This window comes from Salmo trutta, chromosome 2, assembly GCF_901001165.1.
Source record: "Salmo trutta chromosome 2, fSalTru1.1, whole genome shotgun sequence".
Classification (NCBI taxonomy): Eukaryota; Metazoa; Chordata; class Actinopteri; order Salmoniformes; family Salmonidae; genus Salmo; species Salmo trutta.
The window spans coordinates 73712172-73740010 of record NC_042958.1 but is presented as its reverse complement, the minus strand read 5'-3'; the positions used below and the strand labels follow the sequence as shown (position 1 = coordinate 73740010).

The following is a 27839-nucleotide window of genomic DNA, read 5'->3' as shown; positions in this document are numbered from 1 at the left end:
GGTTGAGGGTTTGAAAACCACCACTGCAGACTTTTCAGCTCATCCTCCTCCTTCTACACCACAGGAGGATGTGTTCTGATATGAACTCATCCTACTCCTAGACACCTCTCTCCATTCCTACCACAGTCAGCTCTCCCTCCCATTCTCCCCATCAAAAAATATAAAACACATTACAAATATTTTGCTGCGTTTTGTAAATGCAGATCAAAAATGCTTCTTATTGTAATTTCTGCACAGCATCAAACAAATGTTTTGCTTCAGTTGCACTTCTCCACTCGGATGAGAATTCACAAATGGGCATTCTATCAAAACACAGCTACTTCTCTTGTACTTTTCTTGGTGTAGCCAGCCTACTTTTCTCTGGTAAAATGCAAGATTAACTTTAAGCAAAACATTAGGAAATGTAGCTGGTTACATTCTTTCTATGATAAACATTAGAAATATGATGGCCATGCATCGTTTTTTCATTGTCTCATTTACTTGTGTGGCTGTCAGCCAAATAGGGTTGCACTTCTGTTGTCATCTGATGACAATTAAGCTATTTTCTGCCGAATGTGTTGCACTAATGTATTTTCTGTGAAGGAAAACTATAGTTGCACATCCCTGATAACTCTATTGAAGCAAAAAAAACACTTGACTTTCAATATAAAACGCTTTCTGCTGTTGTGCTATTTACAAACATATGACTAGCTCAACTGCTCTGGGGAACTACAGTAAGCTTCATAATGCAAAATAATGTGATAGGTGAAATGAAGAACACAATCTGCTTTATCTCCTAACGTATTGCACAAGTTGACTGCAGGTATTTAGCTACAAATATAAACATGTATTGAAAAACATTTCAAAGGTATTGACGGTACTGAAAAACCATCCCATGGCTATTTCCAAATACCCCGGTATACGGTATACCGCCCAAGCTTACTACCAGCCTACCTGTCAAGAGATGAGTCTCAACTAAACCCTGCCTACACAACCTGTTGACATGTTGAGGTTTGCCATTTTTCTGACTCTTGCCGTTTGATAACTCCAGTGAAACTGTGTCGGATTCCAGACGTCATTCATATTTGGATATGCACACGAACATGATCAAATAGCTATATCCTATGTTCTCTCTGTTATCATTTCAGCAAGATAGCTAGCTTTCAATTAATTATCTAAATTGCACATCTATATATCAATGCATTATCTAAAGTACGGGCGCATATCCGCCATAGAAATAGAAAGAATATAAACTCTGGTAATATGGATAGCCTAACTATTGAACGGTTTGGAGCATGTATACCAATTTGCCTAAAACTTTAGTGGTCAAAACCTTTCATCTTGGGGCGACGGGGGGAACGGGGTTCTAAAATGCAATACTAACACACAATTTTACCATTTACATGACAAAGCGGTGCAGGTTTCTCAAAGCAACATTTGAGGATTTTACATTTTGTGGTCATCTTCAAAGTTGTTTCCGCGGGTCACAAAAAGCTAAATTAACATGACACAAGCTGAATTAAATGTAAAAGGATTTGAATATAGAAAGATTGGTTAATAGTGCCTGCTAACATGAATTTCTTTTAACTAGGGAAAATTTGTCACTTCTCTTGCAAACAGAGTCAGGGTATATGCAGCAGTTTGGGCCGCCTGGCTCGTTGCGAACTGTGAAGACTATTTCTTCCTAACAAAGACAGCCGACTTTGTGTAATCCATGTGAAATGGCTAGCTAGTTAGCGGTGCGCGCTAATAGCGTTTCAAACGTCACTCGCTCTGAGACTTGGAGTAGTTGTTCCCCTTCCTCTACATGGGTAACGCTGCATCGAGGGTGGCTGTTGTCAATGTTTATTTTATTTTTTATTTTATTTATTTCACCTTTATTTAACCAGGTAGGCAAGTTGAGAACAAGTTCTCATTTACAATTGCGACCTGGCCAAGATAAAGCAAAGCAGTTCGACAACATACATCAACACAGAGTTACACATGGAGTAAACAACATACAGTCAATAATACAGTAAAAAAAAAATAAGACTATATACAATGTGAGCAAATGATGTGAGATAAGGGAGGTAAAAGCAAAAAAATGCCATGGTGGCAAAGTAAATAAAGTATAGCAAGAAAAACACTGGAATGGTAGATTTGTAGTTTGATCCTGGTTCGAGCCCAGGTAGGAGCGAGGAGAGGGACGGAAGCTATACTGTTACACTGGCAATACTAAAGTGCCAATAAGAACATCCAATAGTCAAAGGTATATGAAAAACAAATCATATAGAGAGAAATAGTCCTATAATTCCTATAATAACCTCAACCTAAAACTTCTTATCTGGGAATATTGAAGACTCATGTTAAAAGGAACCACCAGCTTTCATATGTTCTCATGTTCTGAGCAAGGAACTTAAACGTTAGCTTTCTTACATGGCACATATTGCACTTTTACTTTCTTCTCCAACACTTTGTTTTTGCATTATTTAAACCAAATTGAACATGTTTCATTATTTATTTGAGGCTAAATAGATTTTATTGATGTATTATATTAAGTTAAAATAATCGGTATCGGCTGTTTTTGGGTCCTCCAACAATCGGTATCGGTATCGGCGTTGAAAAATCATAATCGGTCGACCTCTAGAGCACACCTTTCATTTACTATGCTGAGTATTGCTTTACGAAAGACTAAAGGTGGCAACTATAAAGCCGATATTCTACCAGATCTGGATGTCTTGTTCTTTTATTATTTCACAGTATGACCAATTTCCCTAAAACAAATATGTAGTTCTGTGATTTGTAACATTGTTGTTTCAATGATGAGTCAGTGTAAGGACCGATGCTGGAGACGAGAAGCAAGTACATGGAGTGAGCATTTAATGGAAAACGGACAAGAAACAAACGTAACGACATCAATACTGACACGGGGAACAAACTGAGGAGCAGACAGATATAGAGGGGCAATCAACAAAGTAAAGGAGTCCAGGTGAGTCCAATGAGTGCCGATGCACGTAATGGGCGCCCTCCAGCGCCCCAGCGCCAGAGAGGAGAAGCGGGAGCAGGCGTGACAGTCAGTCTAGGTAAATCATTAGTTCTGATGGCAAAAATGTGCCAAATCCCATGGTTTATAAGATGAGATCTACCAAACAGAATGTTTCATCATTGTTCCACAGTCAATTTCAATGAGCATGTGAACATTCCAACATGTCTCAACTTTTCTTTATCAGCCTGCAAAGATGCTATTGAATAGACTCCCATACAACACGATTTATAACATTTTGGGAGAAGATATCATATATCAATTTGATCAGGGGCTTGCGGGGAACAATATAATACCATCAAACCTTCGCCACCCCAAAGTGGCCAAACTTTTGGTCTGGCCCATGGACTGACTACAAGGATAAGTTTGATGTCGGACAACAACAATAGAATGTTCATGATTTAATGCATGCCAAAGACGGTAAGATGAAAGGCGACATTCATACTGGGAATTTGGCGGAATTTGGCGAAATCATGACTAGGTCAGTTGACGGAAATAGAAGTACAGGCTTTGTCACCGGCAATACCTTTCAGATATAAAAAAAAGTAAGCAAAAAGTTGGAATGCTAAAGTTGGCTGGTTTTGTCTCTGTTAAAAATGGATCTCTCTCTCTCTCCCTCTCAATTCAATTAAATTCAACTCTCCCTCTCTCTCTCAGTGACAGTTATTATCAGCGTGGCTATCACTCCTCTCCTCTATTCATTCACACCATCCTGGCAAGAGGGAATTATGCTCTGTGAGGGACTGTGGCAAGAGGCTGCAACCAATTCTCACACCAGAACACACTTGTCTATCTAGCTGCCTATCTTTCTCACTCCATCTGTCTAACTGTCTGTCATGTCTGTGAGCAGACTAAGCACCAACAGTAACAGTATCGAAGGAGCATGAGTTGCGTACATAAAGAGCAGTGTGATTTTTCTAAGATGTGTGTGATCATAAAAACAGGCACTGCTGTAAACTAGCTAGCTCTTCCCTGCATTTTCTCTCTCCTGTAGTTTAGTGAGAGGAGAGAAGTGAATAAAAAGGTTTGAGACAGTGACAGTCTGTCACACCTTATAGCCATGCTGATAATAACTGTCACCGGGAGAAAGAGGGAGAGAGAGAAAGAAATATAAATGTCAAACAGATGAAAACCAGATAACTTTAGCATGAAAACTTTTTGCCAACTATTTTTGTTGCGTACATAAAGAGCAGTGTGATTTTCTAAGATGTGTGTGATCATAAAAACAGACACTGCAGTAACTATTTTTTATTTTAAGAACAAATTCTTATTTACAATGATGGCCTACCAAAAGGCAAAAGGCCTTCTGCGGGGGCTGGGTTCCAAATTAAAAATACATAAAATGTAAATATAGGACAATACACACATCATGACAAGAGAGACAACACTACATAAAGAGAGACCTAAGACAACAACATAGCAAGGCAGCAACACATGACAACACATCATGGTAGCAACACAACATAACAACAACATGGTAGCAGCACAAAACATGGTACAAACATTATTGGGCACAGACAACAGCACAAAGGGCAAGAAGGTAGAGACAACAATACATCACACAAAGCAGCCACAACTGTCAGTAAGAGTGTCCATGATTGAGTCTTTGAATGAAGAGATTGAGATAAAACTGTCCAGTTTGAGTGTTTGTTGCAGCTCGTTCCAGTCACTAGCTGCAGCGAACTGAAAAGAGACCCAGGGATGTGTGAGCTTTGGGGACCTTTAACAGAATGTGACTGGCAGAACGGGTGTTGTATGTGGAGGATGAGGGCTGCAGTAGATACCTCAGATAGGGGAGTGAGGCCTAAGAGGGTTTTATAAATAAGCATCAACCAGTGGGTCTTGCGACAGAGATGACCAGTGATGTGTCCTTTAAGGAGCATTGGCGGCCGAATGGTAAAGAACATCTAGCCGCTCGAGAGCACCCTTACCTGCCGATCTATAAATGATGTCTCCATAATCAAGCATGGTCATCTGAATCAGGGTTAGTTTGGCAGCTCGGGAGATAGAGGAGCAATTACTTTAGCCTGCAGCTGTGCTGAACTAGCTAACTCTTCTCTGCCATTTCTCTCACTTGTAGTTTTTATTTTAATTTAACCTTTCTTTAACTAGGGAAGTCAGTTAAGAACAAATTCTTATTTACAATGACAACCTAGGAACAGTGGGCTAAACTGCCTTGTTCAGGGGCAGAACAACAGATTTCTACCTTGGGATTTGATCAAGCAACCTTTCGGTTACTTGCCCAAAGCTCTAACCACTAGGCTACCTGCCGCCCCAAATTAGTGAGAGGAGAGGAGTGAAGAGAGAGGTGTGAGTGGGAGGACTACAAGTCATAATAAACAAGTGTATACAAACACATGCATAAGCATGCACACACACCTCACAAACTATACTATAGAAACCATACACTCCCCTCTTTCTGTGTCCACTCTCTGGACCATTCTTATTTCCCTCTCTCTGTTCTAATTCTCCATTATTTCCTTTCAAATTAAAATTCCATCAGGCTTTATTGTCATGACAATGCTGTGCTCTGCCAACTGCCTTCCGGTGGCGTCCATGGCAACGACCCTCCAGCCGAACATTCGGTACCCGCCAGGCACACACACACACATACCACCACCAACCCTCATCAGACAGGTAGTGGAGGAGTGACAAGGCATTTTTTGCTGCATCGGCCAAGGGAAACAACAGTCCATATAACGTTAATACACTTCAACAGCAGGTAGCCTAGTGGTTAGAGTGTGGGCCAGTAACCGAAAGGTTGCTGGACCGAATCACTGAGCTGACAAAATGTAGAAAATCTGTCATTCTGCCCCTGAACAAGGCAGTTAACCTGTTAGGGCTAGGGGGCAGTATTTACACGGCCGGATAAAAAACGTACCCGATTTAATCTGGTTACTACTCCTGCCCAGTAATTAGAATATGCATATAATTATTGGCTTTGGATAGAAAACACCCTAAAGTTTCTAAAACTGTTTGAATGGTGTCTGTGAGTATAACAGAACTCATATGGCAGGAAAAAACCTGAGAAGATTTCATGCAGGAAGTGGCCTGTCTGACAAGGTGTTGTTGTTCTTGCCTCTGTTTATTGAAGACTGTGGATCTTAGCTGTAACGTGACACTTCCTACGGCTCCCATAGGCTCTCAGAGCCAGGGAAAAAGCTGAACGATATCGAGGCAGCCCCAGGCTGAAACACATTAGCGCCTTTGCCAAGTGGCCGATCAGAGGACAAAGGGCTTAGGCGCGTGCCCGAGTCGACCCCATGCTGTATTTTCTTTCGTCTGTTTACCTAATTGCAGATTCCCGGTCGGAATATTATCGCTTTTTTACGAGAAAAATGGCATAAAAATCGATTATAAACAGCAGTTGACATGCTTCGAAGTACGGTAACGAAATATTTAGAAATCTTTTGTCACGAAATGCGCCGTGCGCATGACCCTTATTTACCATTCGGATAGTGTCTTGAACGCACGAACAAAACGCCGCTGTTGGAACATAACATAACCAAACCAACATTTATTATTGAAGTAGAAGTCCTGGGAGTGCATTCTGACGAAGAACAGGAAAGGTAATCAAACTTTTCTAATAGTAAATCGGAGTTTGGTGAAGGCTAAACTTGCTGGGTGTCTAAATAGCTAGCCCTGTGATGCCGGGCTATCTACTTAGAATATTGCAAAATGTGCTTTCACCGAAAAGCTATTTTAAAATCGGACATATCGAGTGCATAGAGGAGTTCTGTATCTATAATTCTTAAAATAATTGTTATGCTTTTGTGAACGTTTATCGTGAGTAATTTAGTAAACTGTTAGTAAATTCGCCGGAAGTTTGCAGGGGGTATGCTAGTTCTGAACGTCACATGCTAATGTAAAAAGCTGGTTTTTGATATAAATATGAACTTGATTGAACAAAACATGCATGTATTGTATAACATAATGTCCTAGGTGTGTCATCTGATGAAGATCATCAAAGGTTAGTGCTGCATTTAGCTGTCTTCTGGGTTTTTGTGACATTATATGCTAGCTTGAAAAATGGGTGTCTGATTATTTCTGGCTGGGTACTCTGCTGACATAATCTAATGTTTTGCTTTCGTTGTAAAGCCTTTTTGAAATCGGACAGTGTGGTTAGATTAACGAGAGTCTTGTCTTTAAAATGCTGTAAAATAGTCATATGTTTGAGAAATTGAAGTAATAGCATTTCTAAGGTATTTGAATATCGCGCCACAGGATTCAACTGGCTGTTACGTAGGTGGGACGATTTGGTGCCACCTGCCCTAGAGAGGTTAACCCACTGTTTCCTGGTAGTCTGTCATTGTAAATAAGAATTTGTTCTTAACTGACTTGCCTAGTTAAATAAAGGTAAAAAAAAAAAAAACTGTAACTAGGCCTAATGGCAGGCAAGCAGGGGCCTATAAAAGTCCATTGTATAGAAGAGGCTATCAGTCTAACTGCCTGCCACACTGACAGCAGGACTCAGGACAGTTTGTTTAGTGGGAGAGTTTAGCTTCATAGCCACTGACATACACACACACAAACACAGAGACATGCACACACACACAGACATGCGGGCACATGCACGCTCACACGTACACGTGCATGTAGAGATTCACACAAACACACAACATGTCATTAACAGACCAGAGGCAGGCAGGCTGATACTTCTACAACCTGGATCATTCTGTTGTTAAGATGTCACTAAGTTTGAGTCCTATGACCACTATCTCTTCTCATGTAACCACCCACTTTCATGCAATAAAATCTGGTTCTACTTATTCAAATTGAACGGGCCATCACTATGCAACTGAATACCTGAACATTGATTTTAGAGAGCAGTAGCAATCTTCTACTACTCCAAATTACTGTAGCACAGTGTATCAGAATGTTCCTCCCTGCTATACTAGCCTTACAGGTTGGAGTCCTACAGTATATCACTAGCTGAAAGGTCATTTTGCTATCATAATGAGTAGCAATCAATCAAAACGAATCACAATGCCGTGCTTTTCATGACAATAGGTTGACGTGTCCATGCAGATTTACATAGATTTAACGTGACTAACCCTCAGTCCAGAGTGAGGACCATAAAAATATAATGAATAGATTGTCTTTTTTTAAGGTAATGGTTCCGTACTCCGCACACAATTTATTCTTGTATAAAGCTTTTTTTCTCTCACTGCATCAGAGATAGCATGTAGGACCTTCAGAGTGAGATGGAGAACATTCATCAACAGCCCATGCTCCCTATAAGAGCAAAGGGCTTAAATAAAAGTAAGTCAAGGGATAGCATACACAGACGTTTCATTTAAAAGCCTTCTTCGGTGGGTAGGTAAACAAACTAGCAGCAGAGCTATCATGGGTTCATTCCTCGTTCAAAGCAAGCGGTAACACTGATATGCAATCTATGACAATTACCCCTCCCCTTCCAGAGAGGCAGAGAAAGACAGTGGTTTATGCACTTGTGGCCCCAGGGAGCTCTGACGTTCAGAGGGGTTGGGGCCAGGGAAGACTACTGACAAGACAACCTCTGGGGGGTAACTAAGAGAGGAAAAGAGACACCTCTTTTCATGTTCCTCTGTTTCTGTCTGTACAGGTGATGGGCAGGATACCGCCGCAACCACAACCAATCAGAGCAAGAGAGACGAAAGATTCACTCTCATATGACCCCAATAGAAATAAGTTGTGCAATCTTTTGTGGTTTAAAATGTAGTGTATTGTATTTTGTGTGGCTGGAATGTGTTTCAAATGGCCAAATAAATCCAATGAAAAATACACAAATAGATTCTAAATGTACTGGTGCACACAATACACACACACACGAACATCACCACCGTGGAATATTACCCCTGTGGTTGACCAGGGTCAGCTGACAAAAACTGACCTGGAATCAGATATTGGGGCTGCTTTCTAAACAAGCCTCCGACCCCTGCCCTGTTGATCCCTCATCATGTGAACCCCAGGTTCAGCCCACTTAATCCCCCATCACACTTCCCAAATTCTCCGTAATCTCCCCTATCTGAAGGAAAAGTCAGGAAAAGTCCACTATGCACAAATACTCTTAAAAAATATTCCTGGGTCTCCCGAGTGTCGCAGTGGTCTAAGGCACTGCATCGCAGTGCTAACTGTGCCACTAGAGATTCTGGGTTCGAGTCCAGGCTCTGTCACAGCTGGACGCCACCGGGAAACCCATGGGTCGGCGCACAATTGGCCCAGCATTGTCCGGGTTAGGGGAGGGTTTGGCCAGCAGGGATGTCCTTGTGCCATTGCGCATTAGCGACTCCTGTGGCGGGCCAGGCGCAGTGCACGCTGACAAGCTCGCCAGGTGCACTGTGTTTCTTCCGACATATTGGTGCGGCAGGCTTCTGGGTTAAGTGGGCATTGTGTCAAGAAGCAGTGCGGCTTGGTAGGGTTGTGTTTCGGAGGATGCGCGGCTCTCAACCTTCGCCTCTCCCAAGTCCGTAAGTGAGTTGCAGCAATGAAACAAGACTGTAACTACCAATTGGACACCACGACATTGGGGTGAAAACAGGGTATCTGCACATATTGGATTACAAGGGGGAAAATCCTGTCTCTTACAGCATTGGCATGTAGCATGTCAAAGAAATCTGTGTTTCTCAAACAGAGGCAATCGGAGCAAAATTAAGGCAGTTATGCAAATTTTAAAAACATCACAATACATTCATAACAGATTTCACAACACACTAAGTGCGTGCCCTCAGGCCCCTACTCCACTACTACATATCTAAAACACAAAATCCATGTTTTGTGTGTATGTTATCATGTCTGTATGCATGTGTCTGTACCTACATTTGTGTTGCTTCACAGTCCCCGCTGTTCCATAAGGTGTATCTGTTTTTAAAATCTGATTCTACTGTCTGTATCAGTTACTTGATGTGGAATAAAGTTCCATGTAGTCATGGCTCTATGTAGTACTCTGTGCCCCCCATAGTCTGTTCTGGACTTGGGGACTGTGAAGTGACCTCTGGTGGCATGTCTTGTGGGCTATGCATGGGTGTCTGAGCTGTGTGCTGGTCATTTAACTTCTTTGGGATAGGGGGCAGTATTTTCACGGCCGGATAAAAAACGTACCCGATATAATCTGGTTACTACTCCTGCCCAGAAACTAGAATATGCATATAATTAGTAGATTTGGATAGAAAACACGCTAACGTTTCTAAAACTGTTTGAATGGTGTCTGTGAGTATAACAGAACTCATATGGCAGGCCAAAACCTGAGAAGATTCCATGCAGGAAGTGGCCTGTCTGACAATTTGTTGTCCTTCTGTTGCATCTCTATCGAAATTACAGCATCTGTGCTGTAATGTGACACTTTCTAAGGCTTCCATTGGCTCTCTAAAGCCGCCAGAAAGTGAAATGGGGTGTCTGCTGTCTCTAGGCAAAGTATAGGAGCAGAGTTTGTAAGTGGCCTGCCTGGGGACAGTGAGACTGGAGATGCGCATTCAAGAGACTTCTCAATTTTTTTCTTTCAGTCTTTGAATGAACACAACGTTGCCCGGTTGGAATATTATCGCTATTTTACGAGAAAAATAGCATAAAAATTGATTTTAAACAGCGTTTGACATGCTTCTAAGTATGGTAATGGAATATTTTGATTTTTTTTGTCACGAAATGCGCTCGCACGTTACTCTTCGGATAGTGACCTGAACGCACGAACAAAACGGAGGTATTTGGATATAACTATGGATTATTTGGAACCAAAACAACATTTGTTGTTGAAGTAGAAGTCCTGGGAGTGCATTCTGACAAAGAACAGCAAAGGTAATCTAATTTTTCTAATAGTAATTCTGAGTTTAGGTGATCCCGAAGTTGGCGGATGTCAAAATAGCTAGCCGTGATGGCCGAGCTATGTACTCAGAATATTGCAAAATGTGCTTTTGCCGAAAAGCTATTTTAAAATCGGACATAGCGATTAAATAAAGGAGTTCTGTATCTATAATTCTTAAAATAATTGTTATGTTTTTTGTGAACGTTTATCGTGAGTAATTTAGTAAATTCACCGGAAGTGTTCGGTGGGAATGCTAGTTCTGAACGTCACATGCTATTGTAAAAAGCTGTTTTTTGATATAAATATGAACTTGATTGAACAAAACATGCATGCATTGTATAACATAATGTCCTAGGTGTGTCATCTGATGAAGATCATCAAAGGTTAGTGCTGCATTTAGCTGTGGTTTTGTTTTTTGTGACATTATATGCTAGCTTGAAAAATGGGTGTCTGATTATTTCTGACTGGGTACTCTCCTGACATAATCTAATGTTTTGCTTTCGTTGTAAAGCCTTTTTGAAATCGGACAGTGTGGTTAGATAAAGGAGAGTCTTGTCTTTAAAATGGTGTAAAATAGTCATATGTTTGAAAAATGGAAGTTTTCGGATTTTCGAGGAGTTTGTATTTCGCGCCACGCCCTATCATTGGATATTGGAGCGGTGTTCCGCTAGCGGAACGTCTAGATGTAAGGTGTTGCAGTCATTACAGTCATTGTAGTAGCTGACGTGTATAGTTTTGAGTTATCCGCATACATAGACACACTGGCTTTACTAAAAGCATGTTGTTAGTAAAGATTTTAAAAAGCAAGGGGCCTAAACAGCTACCCTGGGGAATTCCTGCTTCTACCTGGATTATGTTTGAGAGGCTTCCATTAAAGAACACCCTTTGTGCTTTGTTAGACAGGTAACTCTTTATCGACAATATAGCAGGGGGTGTAAAGCCATAACACTAGAGGTCGACCGATTAATCGGAATGGCCGATTAATTAGGGCCGATTTCAAGTTTTCATAACAATCGGAAATCGGTATTTTTGGCCACCAATTTGGAGATTATTATTATTATTTTAAAAAAAAAATATTACACCTTTATTTAACTAGGCAAGTCAGATTAAGAACACATTCTTATTTTCAATGACGGCCTAGGAACGGGGGTTAACTGCCTTGTTCAGGGGCAATTTGCGAATTCGTTTTTGCAACCTTCCGGTTACTAGTCCAACGCTCTAACCACCTGCCTTACATTGCACTCCACGAGGCTGACTACCAATTACGCGAGGGCAGCAAGAAGCCAAGGTAAGTTGCTAGCTAGCATTAACTTCTTGCCGTTCCCCTAGGATAGGGGGCGCCACAGCGCATTTTGGAAAAAAATCGTTCCCATTTTCAACGGCCTACTAATCAAAGTCAGAAGCTAAGACATGCATATACTTATTTTATATGGATAGAAAACACCCTAAATTTTCTAAAACTGTTTGAATGGTGTCTGTGAGTATAGCAGAACTCGTATGGCAGTCAAAACCCCGAGACCGATTGAACCAGGAAGTGGAAATCTGAATTGTGGACTCGACTTCACAGCCTTCCCTATAAATCACAACGTAAAAAAATGAAAATTGAGCACTTTCCAGTGCTTCCACTAGATGTCCCCAGTCTTTACAAAGTGTTTTGAGGGTTCTACGGTAGAAACTCAGTGAAAGAGACGATGTGGCAATTGGTCACAGTCGGAGGGCCATGAGCATTGTGACGTTGGCGGCCGTGTCTGCCCCCACCTTTGGAAGTTTTTTGAAACACAATGAAATCGTCCCACTCGAATCTGATTGGCTCTCTTGTTGAAACAAGCCCTGACGATTACTTGATACAACGTTTGACATGTTTGAACTACCCTAATTTACCGTAAACAGTCATTTTGCGTTAGACAGCTGCCGCCCACGGATCGACATTTGATTACAGTCTTAGGACGCGCTAACAAGAGGAAGCTAATGGAACATAAAGCATGGACTTTTTCGACCGAAAATACATTTGTCATGGACCTCGGACATCGGGAAGTGATTTCTGATGAAGACAACTAAAGGTGAGGGATTATTGGCGATATTATACAATATCAGATGTTACGTGCTATTTTTCACAGGTGGCGCCGAGCTTGGTTTTCGAGCTCAATTTCTGGGTATCGCATCCCATTTGATCTCAAAGTGTGATTACCCTGTAAAGTTAATTTAAAATCTGTTTTGACAGGTGTTTTCAAGAGATATTCATCTATAAATCTTAGATTGACAATATATATTAAAAAAATCGTTTTCGAATAGTAATTTATAAAATTGTAGCACTGTTTCCCTGGACGCATTATATGGGAAAATAGTTAGTCAACCTCAGGTGCCGATGTAAAATGCTGTTTTTATATAGAAATATGACCTTTATTGAACAAAAGATTGCATGCTGTGTGTAACATGATGTCCTAGGTGTGTCTTCTGATGAAGTTTGTAAAAGGTTAGTGCTGCATTTAGCTGTTTTTTGTTTATATGTGATGGGTGTGCTTGCTCGGAAAATTCATATGATGCGACTTTTACCATGTACTCCTCTAACATAATCTAATATTGTGCTTTTCCTGTAAAACCTTTTTGAAATCGGACAACGAGGGTCGATTCAAGAGAGGTGTATCTATAAAACGATATGAGACAGCCCTATATTTGAAAAAAAAAAAATATTGAATTTCGTTATGCTAATGTCGCTAGGAGTTTTCGCTGGAAAATGATCCCGCTAACGGGAAGAGACATTCAAGAGGTTAAACTTATCTTATAAAAAACGATAAATCTTAACATAATCACTAGTTAACTACACATGGTTGATGATATTACTAGTTTATCGATTTGGCCGATTTTTATTTTTTTATTTTTTACCGTTATTTAACTAGGCAAGTCAGTTAAGAACACATTCTTATTTTCAATGACGGCCTAGGAACAGTGGGTTAACTGCCTTGTTCAGGGGCAGAACGACAGATTTTTACCTTGTCAGCTCAGGGATTCAATCTTGCAACCTTACGGTTAACTAGTCAAACGCTCTAACCACCTGCTTTACATTGCACTCCACGAGGTTACGCGAATGCAGTAAGAAGCCAAGGTAAGTTGCTAGCTAGCATTAAACTTATCTTATAAAACACAATCAATCATAATCACTAGTTAACTACACATGGTTGATGATATTACTAGTTTATCTAGCCTGTCCTGCGTTGCATATAATCGCTTAGGTACACGTTGGGCCAACCATAAACATCAATGCCTTTCTTAAAATCAATACACAAGTATATATTTTTAAACCTGCATATTTTGTTAATATTGCCTGCTAACATTAAATTCATTTAACTAGGGAAAATGTGTCACTTCTCTTGCAAACAGAGTCAGGGTATATGCAGCAGTTTGGGCCGCCTGGCTCGTTGCGAACTGTGAAGACTATTTCTTCCTAACAAAGACAGCTGACTTTGCCAAACGGGGATGATTTAACAAAAGCACATTTGCGAAAAAAGCACAATCGTTGCACGAATGTACCTAACCATGAACATCAATGCCTTTCTTAAAATCCATACACAGAAGTATATACACTGCTCAAAAAAATAAAGGGAACACTTAAACAACACAATGTAACGCCAAGTCAATCACACTTCTGTGAAATCAAACTGTCCACTTAGGAAGCAACACTGATTGACAATAAATTTCTCATGCTGTTGTGCAAATGGAATAGACAACAGGTGGAAATTATAGGCAATTAGCAAGACACCGCCAATAAAGGAGTGGTTCTGCAGGTGGGTACCACAGACCACTTCTCAGTTCCTATGCTTCCTGGCTGATGTTTTGGTCACTTTTGAATGCTGGCGGTGCTTTCACTCTAGTGGTAGCATGAGACGGAGTCTACAACCCACACAAGTGGCTCAGGTAGTGTAGCTCATCCAGGATGGCACATCAATGCGAGCTGTGGCAAAAAGGTTTGCTGTGTCTGTCAGCGTAGTGTCCAGAGCATGGAGGCGCTACCAGAAGACAGGCCAGTACATCAGGAGACGTGGAGGAGGCCGTAGGAGGGCAACAACCCAGCAGCAGGATCGCTACCTCCGCCTTTGTGCAAGGAGGAGCAGGAGAAGCACTGCCAGAGCCCTGCAAAATGACCTCCAGCAGGCCACAAATGTGCATGTGTCTGCTCAAACGGTCAGAAACAGACTCCATGAGGGTGGTATGAGGGCAAGGTTGTGCTTACAGCCCAACACCGTGCAGGACGTTTGGCATTTGCCAGAGAACACCAAGATTGGCAAATTCGCCACTGGCGCCCTGTGCTCTTCACAGATGAAAGCAGGTTCACACTGAACACGTGACAGACGTGACAGAGTCTGGAGACGCCGTGGAGAACGTTCTGCTGCCTGCAACATCCTCCAGCATGACCGGTTTGGTGGTGGGTCAGTCATGGTGTGGGGTGGCATTTCTTTGGGGGGCCGCACAGCCCTCCATGTGCTCGCCAGAGGTAGCCTGACTGCCATTAGGTACCGAGATGAGATCCTCAGACCCCTTGTGAGACCATATGCTGGTGCGGTTGGCCCTGGGTTCCTCCTAATGCAAGACAATGCTAGACCTCATGTGGCTGGAGTGTGTCAGCAAGGAAGGCATTGATGCTATGGACTGGCCCGCCCGTTCCCCAGACCTGAATCCAATTGAGCACATCTGGGACATCATGTTTCGCTCCATCCACCAACGCCACATTGCACCACAGACTGTCCAGGAGTTGGCGGATGCTTTAGTCCAGGTCTGGGAGGAGATCCCTCAGGAGACCATCTGCCACCTCATCAGGAGCATGCCCAGGCGTTGTAGGGAGGTCATACAGGCACGTGGAGGCCACACACACTAATGAGCCTCATTTTGACTTGTTTTAAGGACATTACATCAAAGTTGGATCAGCCTGTAGTGTTGTTTCCACTTTAATTTTTTGAGTGTGACTCCAAATCCAGACCTCCATGGGTTGATAAATTGGATTTCCATTGATTATTTTTGTGTGATTTTGTTGTCAGCACATTCAACTATGTAAAGAAAAAAGTATTTAATAAGATTATTTCTTTCATTCAGATCTAGGATGTGTTGTTTAAGTGTTCCCTTTATTTTTTTGAGCAGTATATTTTTAAACCTGCATATTTAGCTAAAAGAAATCCAGGTTAGCAGGCAATATTAACCAGGTGAAATTGTGTCATTTTGCGTTCATTGCACGCAGTCAGGGTATATGCAACAGTTTGGGCCGCCTGGCTCGTTGCAAACTAATTTGCCAGAATTTTACGTAATTATGACATAACACTGAAGGTTGTGCAATGTAACAGGAATAACATTTGTTTTCAAGATGATAGTTTCCCGATTCGACCATATTAATGACCAAAGGCTCGTATTTCTTTTAATGACGACACTTAAACAACAAAAACGACAGCCAACAGTTCCGTCAGGTACATGAACAAATTGGAAAACAACTACCCACAAAACCCAAAGGAAAAACAGGCTGCCTGAGTATGGTTCCTAATCAGAGACAACAATAGACAGCTGCCTCTGGTTAGGAACCATACTCGGCCCAACACAAAGAAATACAAAACACAAATACAAAACTGAACATAGAAATACAAAAACAGACAAACACCCCCTGTCACACCCTGACCTACTCTACCATAGAAAATAACAACTTACTATGGTCAGGACGTGACATTTGCAGTATGTATGCCAATCGGTTGTGCAGCCAGACTTATTTGCCATTCCCTTTGCCTCATCAATCCACAGGGTTTTAACTGTTTTTACAGTGATTTTCTTAATGCCCCAATTTCTCAGTTCCACAGGTTTTCTTTCTAATTTATCCATAAGACTGTGGAGATATGGTATTCTGAGGATGAGGGCACGTGTAACCCTTTACAGTCATACCCATATACAGGTTGAAAATGGCATATATTGGGCACTGATAAACGGCTAAATTGTAAAGCAGAGGCTGTACAGTAACACACTATACATGACGTCAGAGGCTTTGCACTTCACAGCGCTGTATGGGTTTTGACTGACAGACGTTCTGAACTTGAGCACCTCGCACGACAAGAAATTGCCCCCATCCTCCCGCTAATTTGGCAACTTTTGCAAATTCTTTGTTGTCTGAGTGAGGCAAATGCTGTAAACTAAGAAGACTATGTGATTTGAAAGATGAGACATTGATGATTATAATAAATATCGCTTTGATATCATTCAAGCAAGCCAAACACCCATGAGTCCAAATGTGCACTTCACTTCAAAGTTTATGATCACTATGTTTGATGTACATTTACAAGATGACATGGTGTCATACCCTTGGTTGTTCTGAACAGAACGAGCCTGTTTGTCTATTGTGAAGAAAATGTGCAGTGGCACACGCACCTGAATGCACTCATGACTCCTTTCTATGCCCACCAAAATTATCTGTTTCCCTGAATTGCATTGTGAAAGCCTAACACTGTAATATCATATTTTATAACTTAGCTGGTCATGTTGGCAATAGAACACGCTTCAAATTATGCCCACCTGACCCAGATTGAGATTTATAATGGACTGTTTTTGGATTGCATAAACAACAAAAGTATTTGTGTGAGGGTGGGGATGCAGGGTTGTGTTCCAAAAAAAACGAATACAAATACTAGTTCCTTAAGGCACAGCTAGGAGAGCTAGACAAAAGCACATTAAGTCATAAAAATGCATTGGAATTACTTGGAAACTGTACATATGTTGGAGAGGTGTGTGGCCACTTGGAGACACCAGTTAGTCCTCTCACTCAAACCCTTGTCCTTTTTTTGTCTTTTGTTGCACCAACCCAACATTTTCCAGGAATATTCTTGTAACTGAATGTATCCAGAGTATTGTCAGATTTCGTAATCAACAAAAGTATTGTAAATGTAAAATTCACATAAAATCAACAGTGTAATGTTTGGATTCAGTCTTGTGTCAGGTGAACTTTTGTGTCCTCAGCTTTGCTCTAATAACTTCCAAAAATCTCGAAACTGTTCCCTTTCAATTGCTACCATGGTTATGTAAATGCTTTTCATATTTATTCTGTAACAAACATTTCAATTTATCCGTATCCATATAGGCCAATTCCCACAAGTATAAAGGGATTAGGTAAAATCAATTGGAGACTACAACTCAAAAGTGCCAGCCTTACTCCTCTCCACCCTAAACCACAACTACCACCCTAACAGTGTACAATAAGTGGTACAAGACAAGAGCTAGAGGGCCAAGGAGAGTCTTACAGCAACAATACCTCCTCTCCATCCCACAGTTATATAACACACTCCAGGTGCACATTGTAAAGTGTTGGTCCCATGTTTCATGAGCTGAAATAAAAGATCCCAGAAATGTTCCATACGCACAAAGAGCTTATTTCCCTCAAATTTTGTGCAGAAATTTGTTACATCCCTGTTAGTGAGCATTTCTCCTTTGCCAAGATAATCCATCCACCTGACAGGTGTGGCATATCAAGAAGCTGATTAAACAGCATGATCCTTACACAGGTGCACCTTGTGCTGGGGGCAATAAAAGGCCACTCTAAAATGTGCAGTTTTGTCATACAACAGAATGCCACAAATATCTCAAGTTTTGAGGGAGCGTGCAATTGGCATGCTTACTGCAGGAATGTCCACCAGAGCTGTTGCCAGAGAATTGAACATTAATTTCTCTACCATAAGCCGCCTCCAATGACGTTTTAGAGAATGTGGTCTCACAAACCGGCCTCACAACCACAGACCACATGTATGGCGTTGTGTGGGCGAGCGGTTTGCTGATGTCAACATTGTGAACAGAATGCCCCCATAGTGGCGGGTATGGTATGGGCAGGCATAAGCTACAATGAACACAATTGCATTTTAGTGATGGCAATTTGAATGCACAGAAATACTGTGACGAGATCCTGAAGCCCATTGTGAGGCCCATTTTTTAAAAGGCATCTATGACCAACAGATGCATATCTGTATTCCCAGTCATGTGAAATCCATAGATTGGTGCCTAATGAATTGGATTGGTGCCTAATGAATTAATTTAAATTGACTGATTTCCTCATTAGAACTGCAACTCAGTAAAATCTTTGAAATTGTTGCATGTTGCGTTTATACACTGCTCAAAAAAATAAAGGGAACACTTAAACAACACATCCTAGATCTGAATGAATGGAATAATCTTATTAAATACTTCTTTCATTATATAGTTGAATGTGCTGACAACAAAATCACACAAAAATAATCAATGGAAATCCAATTTATCAACCCATGGAGGTCTGGATTTGGAGTCACACTCACAATTAAAGTGGAAAACCACACAACAGGCTGATCCAACTTTGATGTGATGTCCTTAAAACAAGTCAAAATGAGGCTCAGTAGTGTGTGTGGCCTCCATGTGCCTGTATGACCTCCCTACAATGCCTGGACATGCTCCTGATGAGGTGGCGGATGGTCTCCTGAGGGATCTCCTCCCAGACCTGGATTAAAGCATCTGCCAACTCCTGGACAGTCTGTGGTGCAACGTGGCGTTGGTGGATGGAGCGAAACATGATGTCCCAGATGTGCTCAATTGGATTCAGGTCTGGGGAACGGGCGGGCCAGTCCATAGCATCAATGCCTTCCTCTTGCAGGAACTGCTGACACACTCCAGCCACATGAGGTCTAGCATTGTCTTGCATTAGGAGGAACCCAGGGCCAACCGCACCAGCATATGGTCTCACAAGGGGTCTGAGGATCTCATCTCGGTACCTAATGGCAGTCAGGCTACCTCTGGCGAGCACATGGAGGGCTGTGCGGCCCCCCAAAGAAATGCCACCCCACACCATGACTGACCCACCGCCAAACCGGTCATGCTGGAGGATGTTGCAGGCAGCAGAACATTCTCCACGGCGTCTCCAGACTCTGTCACGTCTGTCACGTGTTCAGTGTGAACCTGCTTTCATCTGTGAAGAGCACAGGGCGCCAGTGGCGAATTTGCCAATCTTGGTGTTCTCTGGCAAATGCCAAACGTCCTGCACGGTGTTGGGCTGTAAGCACAACCCCCACCTGTGGACGTCGGGGCCCTCATACCACCCTCATGGAGTCTGTTTCTGACCGTTTGAGCAGACACATGCACATTTGTGGCCTGCTGGAGGTCATTTTGCATGGCTCTGGCAGTGCTTCTCTTGCTCCTCCTTGCACAAAGGCTGAGGTAGCGGTCCTGCTGCTGGGTTGTTGCCCTCCTACGGCCTCCTCCACGTCTCCTGATGTACTGGCCTGTCTCCTGGTAGCGCCTCCATGCTCTGGACACTACGCTGACAGACACAGTAAACCTTCTTGCCACAGCTCGCATTGATGTGCCATCCTGGATGAGCTGCACTACCTGAGCCACTTGTGTGGGTTGTAGACTCCGTCTCATGCTACCACTAGAGTGAAAGCACCACCAGCATTCAAAAGTGACCAAAACATCAGCCAGGAAGCATAGGAACTGAGAAGTGGTCTGTGGTCCCCACCTGCAGAACCACTCCTTTATTGGGGGTGTCTTGCTAATTGCCTATAATTTCCACCTGTTGTCTATTCCATTTGCACAACAGCATGTGAAATGTATTGTCAATCAGTGTTGCTTCCTAAGTGGACAGTTTGATTTCACAGAAGTGTGATTGACTTGGAGTTACATTGTGTTGTTTAAGTGTTCCCTTTATTTTTTTGAGCAGTATATGTTTGTTCAGTATAGGATCAGCTTACCTTTCCCAAATCTTAACCGCAACCATTGAAGGGGGATACCTCTATACAGACCTTAGATCAGTATCTAGGCTAGGGGCAACAAAGTCAATAATACAGCCAATGAGGCGCCAATGTCTTACCTTCAGGTTCTAGCGTAGCCTCCTCTTCCTCGGCGACAGTGTACGGTGGCCTCGCCACAGTAGCCATCACTAGGGACAGCAGGACGGCGGTGAGCAGCCAGGCCCACGAGGCCATCCTGTTAGTGGAGGGCAAGTCTCCCCCCCATCCCCTCCTCCTCAGGCTCCGCCTCCCCCTGGACACTGATCCCATCTGAAGGGCTCCACCCAACCATCAATTGCAGGCTGTATGGCCTGTCACTCACTGTGAATTCCCCCAATCACCTGGGCTGAGGAAAGGCTGTGGGAGGGGCAAGAAAGTTGGGAAAAGGGTGGTAGGTAGGTAGGTAGGTAGGTAGGTAGGTAGGTAGGTAGGTAGGTAGGTAGGTAGGTAGGTAGGTAGGTAGGTAGGTAGGTAGGTAGGTAGGTAGGTAGGTAGGTAGGTAGGTAGGTAGGTAGGTAGGTAGGTAGGTAGGGATTACATTATTTTATAATGTGGGGGAAAGAATGAGGGAGAAGAGGGAGAAAACCAAAACAGGAAAATTTGTATTGACGTTGAAAATGAAGCCAATTCTGCATTTACACCACAGATGTAGAATCTTAATTTGAAAATGTAAACGTGTAGTGTATTCAAGGTTTAAAAAGGCTTCTAAAGTTTGTAATTTCCACTTTAAAATGTCAGACTTGATTTGGCCTAACAAAAAATATACCAACCCCTACAAAAAATGGCCATTAATTATAATCCACATTTCCTGTTGCTGCAGGGTTATTTTCCTGCTGTAGCAAATTGGCTCAAATTAAGATCCTACGTCTGTATACTATACTCTGCTAAACTCTCTTGTCTCTATTCTTACCTGTCTCACCTATTCAAATAGCATGTATAGAAAGAGTGGATATGAGAGAGGGAGAGAGAGTGTCACAAAATGCTGTCAAACAAGCCTTGCCACAGACATACCAAAGCTCTGATGCACCTCAGCTCAGCACACAACCACACTACACCTACCTTTACGTCCGACCCATTGTCGCAAATCCTCACGTTCACAATTACAATACACGCCGCATGAGTATGTAGCATTTCTATTGAGTGGATTTGATGCTTGCATTCTAAGGCTGAAATGATTGTGGATTACAGGAAAAGGAGGACCGAGCACGCCCCCATTCTCATCGACGTGGCTGTAGTGGAGCAGGTTAAGAGCTTCAAGTTCCTTGGTGTCTACACCACCAACAAACTAACATGATCCAAGCACACCAAGACAGTCGTGAAGAGGGCACGACAAAAATAATTCCCCCTCAGGAGGGTAGTGCGTACGGCCCAGTATATCACTGTGGCCAAGCTTCCTGCCATCCAGCTACTCTATAACAGGCAGTGTCAGGGGAAGGCCCTGAAAATTGTCAAAGACTCCAGCCACCCTAGTCATAGACTGTTCTCTCTGCTACCGCATGGCAAGCGTTACCGGAGTGCCAAGTCTAGGTCCAAGAGGCTTCTTAACAGCTTCTACCCCCAAGCCATAAGACTCCTGAACATCTAATCTAATGGCTACCCAGACTATTTGCATTGCCCCACCCCCCTCTTTTACGCTGCTGCTACTCTGTTATTATGTACGCATAATCACTTTAATAACTGTACCTACATGTACATATTACCTCAATTACCTCGACTAACTGGTGCCCCCGCACATTGACTCTGTACCGGTACCCCCTGTATATAGTCTCGCTATTGTTATTTTACTGCTGCTCTTTAATTACTTGTTACTTTTAATTCTTATTCTTTCAGGTATTTTTTATTTCTTTTAACCGCATTGTTGGATAAGGGATGGTAAGTAAGCATTTCACTGTAAGGTCTACACCTGTTGTATTCGGCGCATGTGACAAATAGCATTTGATTTGATCACATTGTAGTGAAGTTTTACATACATAAATGGTTTCTCAGAGAATCAGCATTGAATAGACTTTGTTAGTTATTAAGAAAAAACATGTATCACTAGGCTATGTAGGTACTGTAGTTATTACCATTTCAATAACACAATTATTATTATTGTTGTTGTTGTGGTTATTATTATTATTATAACTGAAAATGTCCAGCTGTGGAATATCAAATTCCACCAAACATCACTGTCTTCTGATCAGAGAGAGCAGGCAACAATCAATAACCAAATCATCCAATACTGATAGTATATGTCTTATCCTTGTGCGCAACCTGTTGCTTTCCATTTGAAGTCGATTTATTGAAGAATATGCATACTTAACAGTTGCTAAATAAATTAACTTAATTGTAGCCCTATGATTATGCGTTTTATAATTGAAATGGAATGCACAAGGACACATTAATTTATTGGCCAGAAATCTGTGGTGGTGCATTCCGATTTAACAGTCTCTGGAGGTTTGGAGCCGGCTGCACCGAGACCCCTGTAGTGCCTTCTGCTACAGCTGCGATGAATTGATTGGTTTACAAAAGGAAGAAACATAAATTACCGTTCAAAATTTTGGGTCACTTTAGAAATGTCCTTGTTTTTGAAAGAAAAGCACATTTTTAGTCCATTAAAATAACATAAAATTCATCAAAAATACAGTGTAGACATTGTTAATGTTGTAAATTACTATTGTAGCTGGAAGCAACTGATTTTTTATGGAATATCTACATAGGCGTACAGAGGCCCATTATCAGCAACCATCACTCCTGTGTTCCAATGGCACGTTGTGTTAGCTAATCCAAGTTTATCATTTTAAATGACTAATTGATCATTAGAAAACCCTTTTGCAAGTATGTTAGCACAGCTAAAAACTGTTGTCCTGATTACAGAAGCAATAAAACTGAAGCAATAGCCTTCTTCTGACTAGTTGAGTATCTGGAGCATCAGCATTTGTGGGTTTGATTACAGGCTCAAAATGGCCAGAAACAAATAACTTTCTTCTGAAACTCATCAGTCTATTCTTGTTCTGAGAAATGAAGGCTATTCCATGCGAGAAATTGACAAGAAACTGAAGATCTGGTACAACGCTCTATACTACTCCCTTCACAGAACAGCGCAAACTGGCTTCAACCAGAATAGAATGAGGAGTGGGAGGCCCCGGTGCACAACTGAGCAAGAGGACAAGTACATTACAGTGTCTAGTTTGAGAAACAGACGCCTCACAAGTCCTCAACTGGCAGTTTCATTAAATAGTACCCGCAAAACACCAGCCTCAACATCAACAGTGAAGAGGCGAGTCCGGGATGCTGGCCTTCTAGGCAGAGTTCCTCTGTCCAGAGTCTGTGTTATTTTGCCCATCTTAATCTTTTATTTTTATTGGCCAGTCTGAGATATGGCTTTTTCTTTGCAACTCTGCCTAGAAGGCCATCATCCCAGAGTCGCCTCTTCACTGTTGACGTTGAGACTGGTGTTCTGCGGGTACTATTTATTGAAGCTGCCATTATCAACATTAACAATGTCTACACTGTATTTCTGATCAATTTGATGTTATAAAAATGGGACAAAAAATTGCTTTTCTTTCAAGAGATATAGATTCTGGTTCATCTCTAATGAGGTCGTCACTAGTTACCACAGCCACAAAGTCATGATTATGGCTAATTATGGCTAAACCCCGGCCTATTTCTACAATTTCTCTAATTAAAATCATATTTTTAACCTAAAAGCTAGCCAACTAAACTCAACTACACGATTTACGATCACGATTTACAATGGAGTTGAGTAAAGGGTGGACTGGAGCTCCGACGTCACTAAAATCTACGGATTTATAGCCCGCATTTCTTTGGGTGCTGAAATCCAGCCAGAATAGCCCGCATTTTTGGGGTGCTGAAATCCGTTTTTTTTATAAAGACGTTGGAACTCCAGTTTGCCCACACTAGTCGCCGCTCAACGCCATCGTAAATCATGGAGTTGAGTTTAGTCGGCTAACCTAACCAAGCTGCTAACCTCATGTCTGACCCTAACCTTAAATGAAGACCAAAAAGCTTAATTTTGGTTTTCATTCATCTTTAGGGTTGGGTTTAAAGTCATAATTATGGTTAAACCCTGCCTATTTTTACAATTTATCTTCTTAATATCTGATTTTAAACCTAATCCTAGCCGGCTATACTCAAATCCACGATTTACAATGGATTTGAGCAGCGACTAATGTGGCCGGACTGGAGCTCCAACGTCACATAAAATTAAGTTTTTCACAAAATCTACAGATTTCAGCACCCAAAGAATAGCCCACCTTTCTTTGGATGCTGAAATCCAGAATAGCCCGAATTCTTTTTCTGAAATCTGTAGTTTTTTATAAAAACCTTGGAACTCCAGTTCGCCTACTCTAGTAGCTGCTCAACTCCATCGTAAATCGTGGAGTTGAGTTTAGTCGGCTAACCAAACCCAAACGACACTGCTAACCTTACTCCTTTAAATGAAGACAAAAAATCTAATTTTGTCTTTCATTAATTTTTAAGAAATAGATCATTTTGACTTTGTGGCTGTGGTAACCAGTAACAACCCTCTAATGACCCGCGCATTACATCATGGGATGTTGCCTGTACCCTTAATGCATCCCTCTCGTGCAACGTGATTGGACCAGGCTAGAGTGGGCAGGCTACCTTGTTTTAGGATGATGGTTTACTTACAAATCGATAAGTCGTCTATTTTGTTTCTCAATAGTCTATTGCAAAGCAAAGGGAAATGAACACTGTAGGCCAGCACAGCAAGGTAACTGACAATTCATGGGCAATTTTTTGTATCGATAATTCGTCTAGGTCTAGCCTACTTTTGGTGATTTAGCTGTTGTAAAGTGTATAGCCTATAGCTTTGACAAACGCTTTATGAGTTACTGCTGTCGACTTCAAACAACAAGTTCGGACTTATTAGGGCTTTTCCTTATATGCATATCCCAACGTTTTCCTGGCCCCCATTTAAACCAAGGCTTCTGAATAACATTTCTTGCGCTGATTGAATTCCTATTGATATTCAAATCAGTTGTAAAAACACAACGTGCGGTCACGGGGTAATTGTAATTGGCACCATAAATGCAATGTAGAAAATTAAGCAAAGTAATAAATAACCAAAACAGTGTTGTTAATGAACACTCATGGGTGCTGCAACCATTGCTTGAATTGTATTTTTGTAATTGAGGGGAAAACATGGTAAACGTTGCCATAAAGGCAGCTGTTATTGAATGAAAAATATTATATTTTTCAGAAATGGCAAAAAAACGAGCTCTTGTTTCGTTGTAGAAATGGAGTAGGCCTACATTATATTAGCAATTTATTATGATTCGACTGTCAAATCAAGTTAGCTATTAAAGTAGCCTATGCATAAAATTTGTAATTTCTCAACTCCTTAGAATAACGATTTGGATTAATCTCTCATGTTTAAAAAAAGTTATTAATAATAAATCACGTTGCATGCGCGTGATGATCATTTGTGTAGCAAACTGATTCCCGAAAAATATTTCCAAAACTTAGAAACATTACAAATTAGCTCTATTCTCCATTATTCTAGGACAAATAGAACAATAACTATTTCAGATCTATGCCCACAATAATACTGGCAGAATACTTACCACGAATAACTACGAAGTCTGAAAGACCTCCGAGTCGCATGCACGGAAAAGGCAGGAGGCGTGTACCCTATAGTCCTCACCGAGCAAATTGTCTTCACATTACCAAAAATGCCAAGCGATTTTTTATTACCCCCAAATCCAACGAGCAACAACTCAAATCACTGGAGAGACTCTTAAATCCCGAAATTACTGGTGTTCCATTGCACTTGAAAAAATGTTGAATTGAAATGCATATCCTTGAAAAGAACTTGAAATAGTTAGCTAGCTAACGTTACGTCTCCAAAACTTTTCTGATTCAGCAAGTTCATACAGTTTCAACTCAAAACATGTCAGTGTTCCACCGCGAGCGCACTCTTCATCCAAACGAAGGGTCTATGTAGTTTATGAAGAAGTAATGCGTAAAAAAATATATATAAATTCCAAAAAGGAGAATCCATCAATTTATGATCTCCCGCGGCAGAGAGTCTTCTTCCCCGACAATCATAATAGTACTGTCCTCAGACGCTTTGTCAGGTTTTAGATTTGTTCTGCTCCTTACGTCCTCACACACACACAACCCCCTCCTCCCTCACTTCAGTGGGTATCGCTCCCCCCTGAAATTCGATCCGTTTCCTGGCTCTGATTTCCTCGGCCAATCAAATCTCAGTGTCTCCCTCTCTTTCTACGCTTTTGCCTAGAAAGAAACCACAAGCCTTCCTTGCTCCGTACGCCCAAGGAGGGAGAGAGCTCAACCTACGGAGCTCACTACAAACGTTGTACTGTATAGGTTATAGGGGTTCTCCTCCACCCCTCGTTGGCTTGGCGCAACTTGCAGTAACTACGCCCCCGTGCGGACACAACACCTGATGCGCACAAGTCATATGTAGAATAGCAATAGGGAATGTATGCATTATTACCATGTTGTATATAATGAATGATGTTGACATATGGGAGTAGTAGGCTTGTTGTCTGTTGCCTTTCATTCTCACAGGGTTCGGCTACAGTGTTTTGAATGAGATGAGCCCAGTGGCGGTTCTAGACCATTTCAACTGGGGGGGCCAAGCTGGGGTCAGTTGTACTGTTAGAGGGGCCAGTTACATTAGACGTTATTGTTGTCATATCGTTTTCATCACTGCATTGCAGGCATTAGCAGGAAAAAGACCATGTTCATAATCATTCAACAATTTATTTGCATTTTCTGCCTAATAATGGATGTAAAAAAAGAATGATAGCAAAAATGTAGGGGGGCCACAAGGGGGTCCAAAATTGTTGCCACAGGGGCACTGCCCCCACCCCCCACCCGCCCCAAGAACCGCTAGTGGATGAGCCCCCCCTCCCCCATTTCAAGGGGCCCTGAAAAAGAGTTGGAAACTGAGCTGCACTTCCTAAACTCCTGCCAAATGTATGACCATATTAGAGAGTAGAGACACATATTTCCCTCAGATTACACAGACCCACAATGAATTCTAAAACAAATCCAATTTTGATAAACTCCCATATCTATTGGGTGAAATACCACAGTGTGCCATCACAGCAGTATGATTTGTGACCCGTTGCCACAAGAAAATGGCAACCAGTGAAGAACAAACACCATTGTAAATGCAACCCATATTTATGTTTATTTATTTTCCCTTTTGTACTTTAACTATTTCCACATCGTATATAGCCATAATGACATTTGAAATGTCTCTATTCCTTTAGAACTTTTGTGAGTGTAATGTTTACTGTTG

At 41.7% G+C, this 27839-nt stretch overlaps 1 protein-coding gene across 6 annotated transcripts in view; it reads right to left on the bottom strand.

Annotated features, from left to right (window-relative positions):
* Positions 1–26868, bottom strand: part of LOC115162870 (fibroblast growth factor receptor 2) — a 115074-nt gene extending 88206 nt beyond the window's left edge. For 2 of the 6 annotated variants that reach the window (XM_029714350.1, XM_029714359.1), the window contains exons 1-2: positions 26131–26867; positions 20623–20899 (exon numbers count right to left, since the gene is read on the bottom strand). In XM_029714350.1, the coding sequence (XP_029570210.1) occupies positions 20623–20812 (190 nt within the window). In that variant the 5' untranslated portion in view covers positions 20813–20899; positions 26131–26867. Of the gene's footprint in view, positions 1–20622; positions 20900–26130 lie in introns of all 6 variants that reach the window. The other 4 variants (XM_029714379.1, XM_029714383.1, XM_029714369.1 and 1 more) reach the window with 3 other exon arrangements.
* Between the last annotated feature and the right edge of the window lie 971 nt (positions 26869–27839).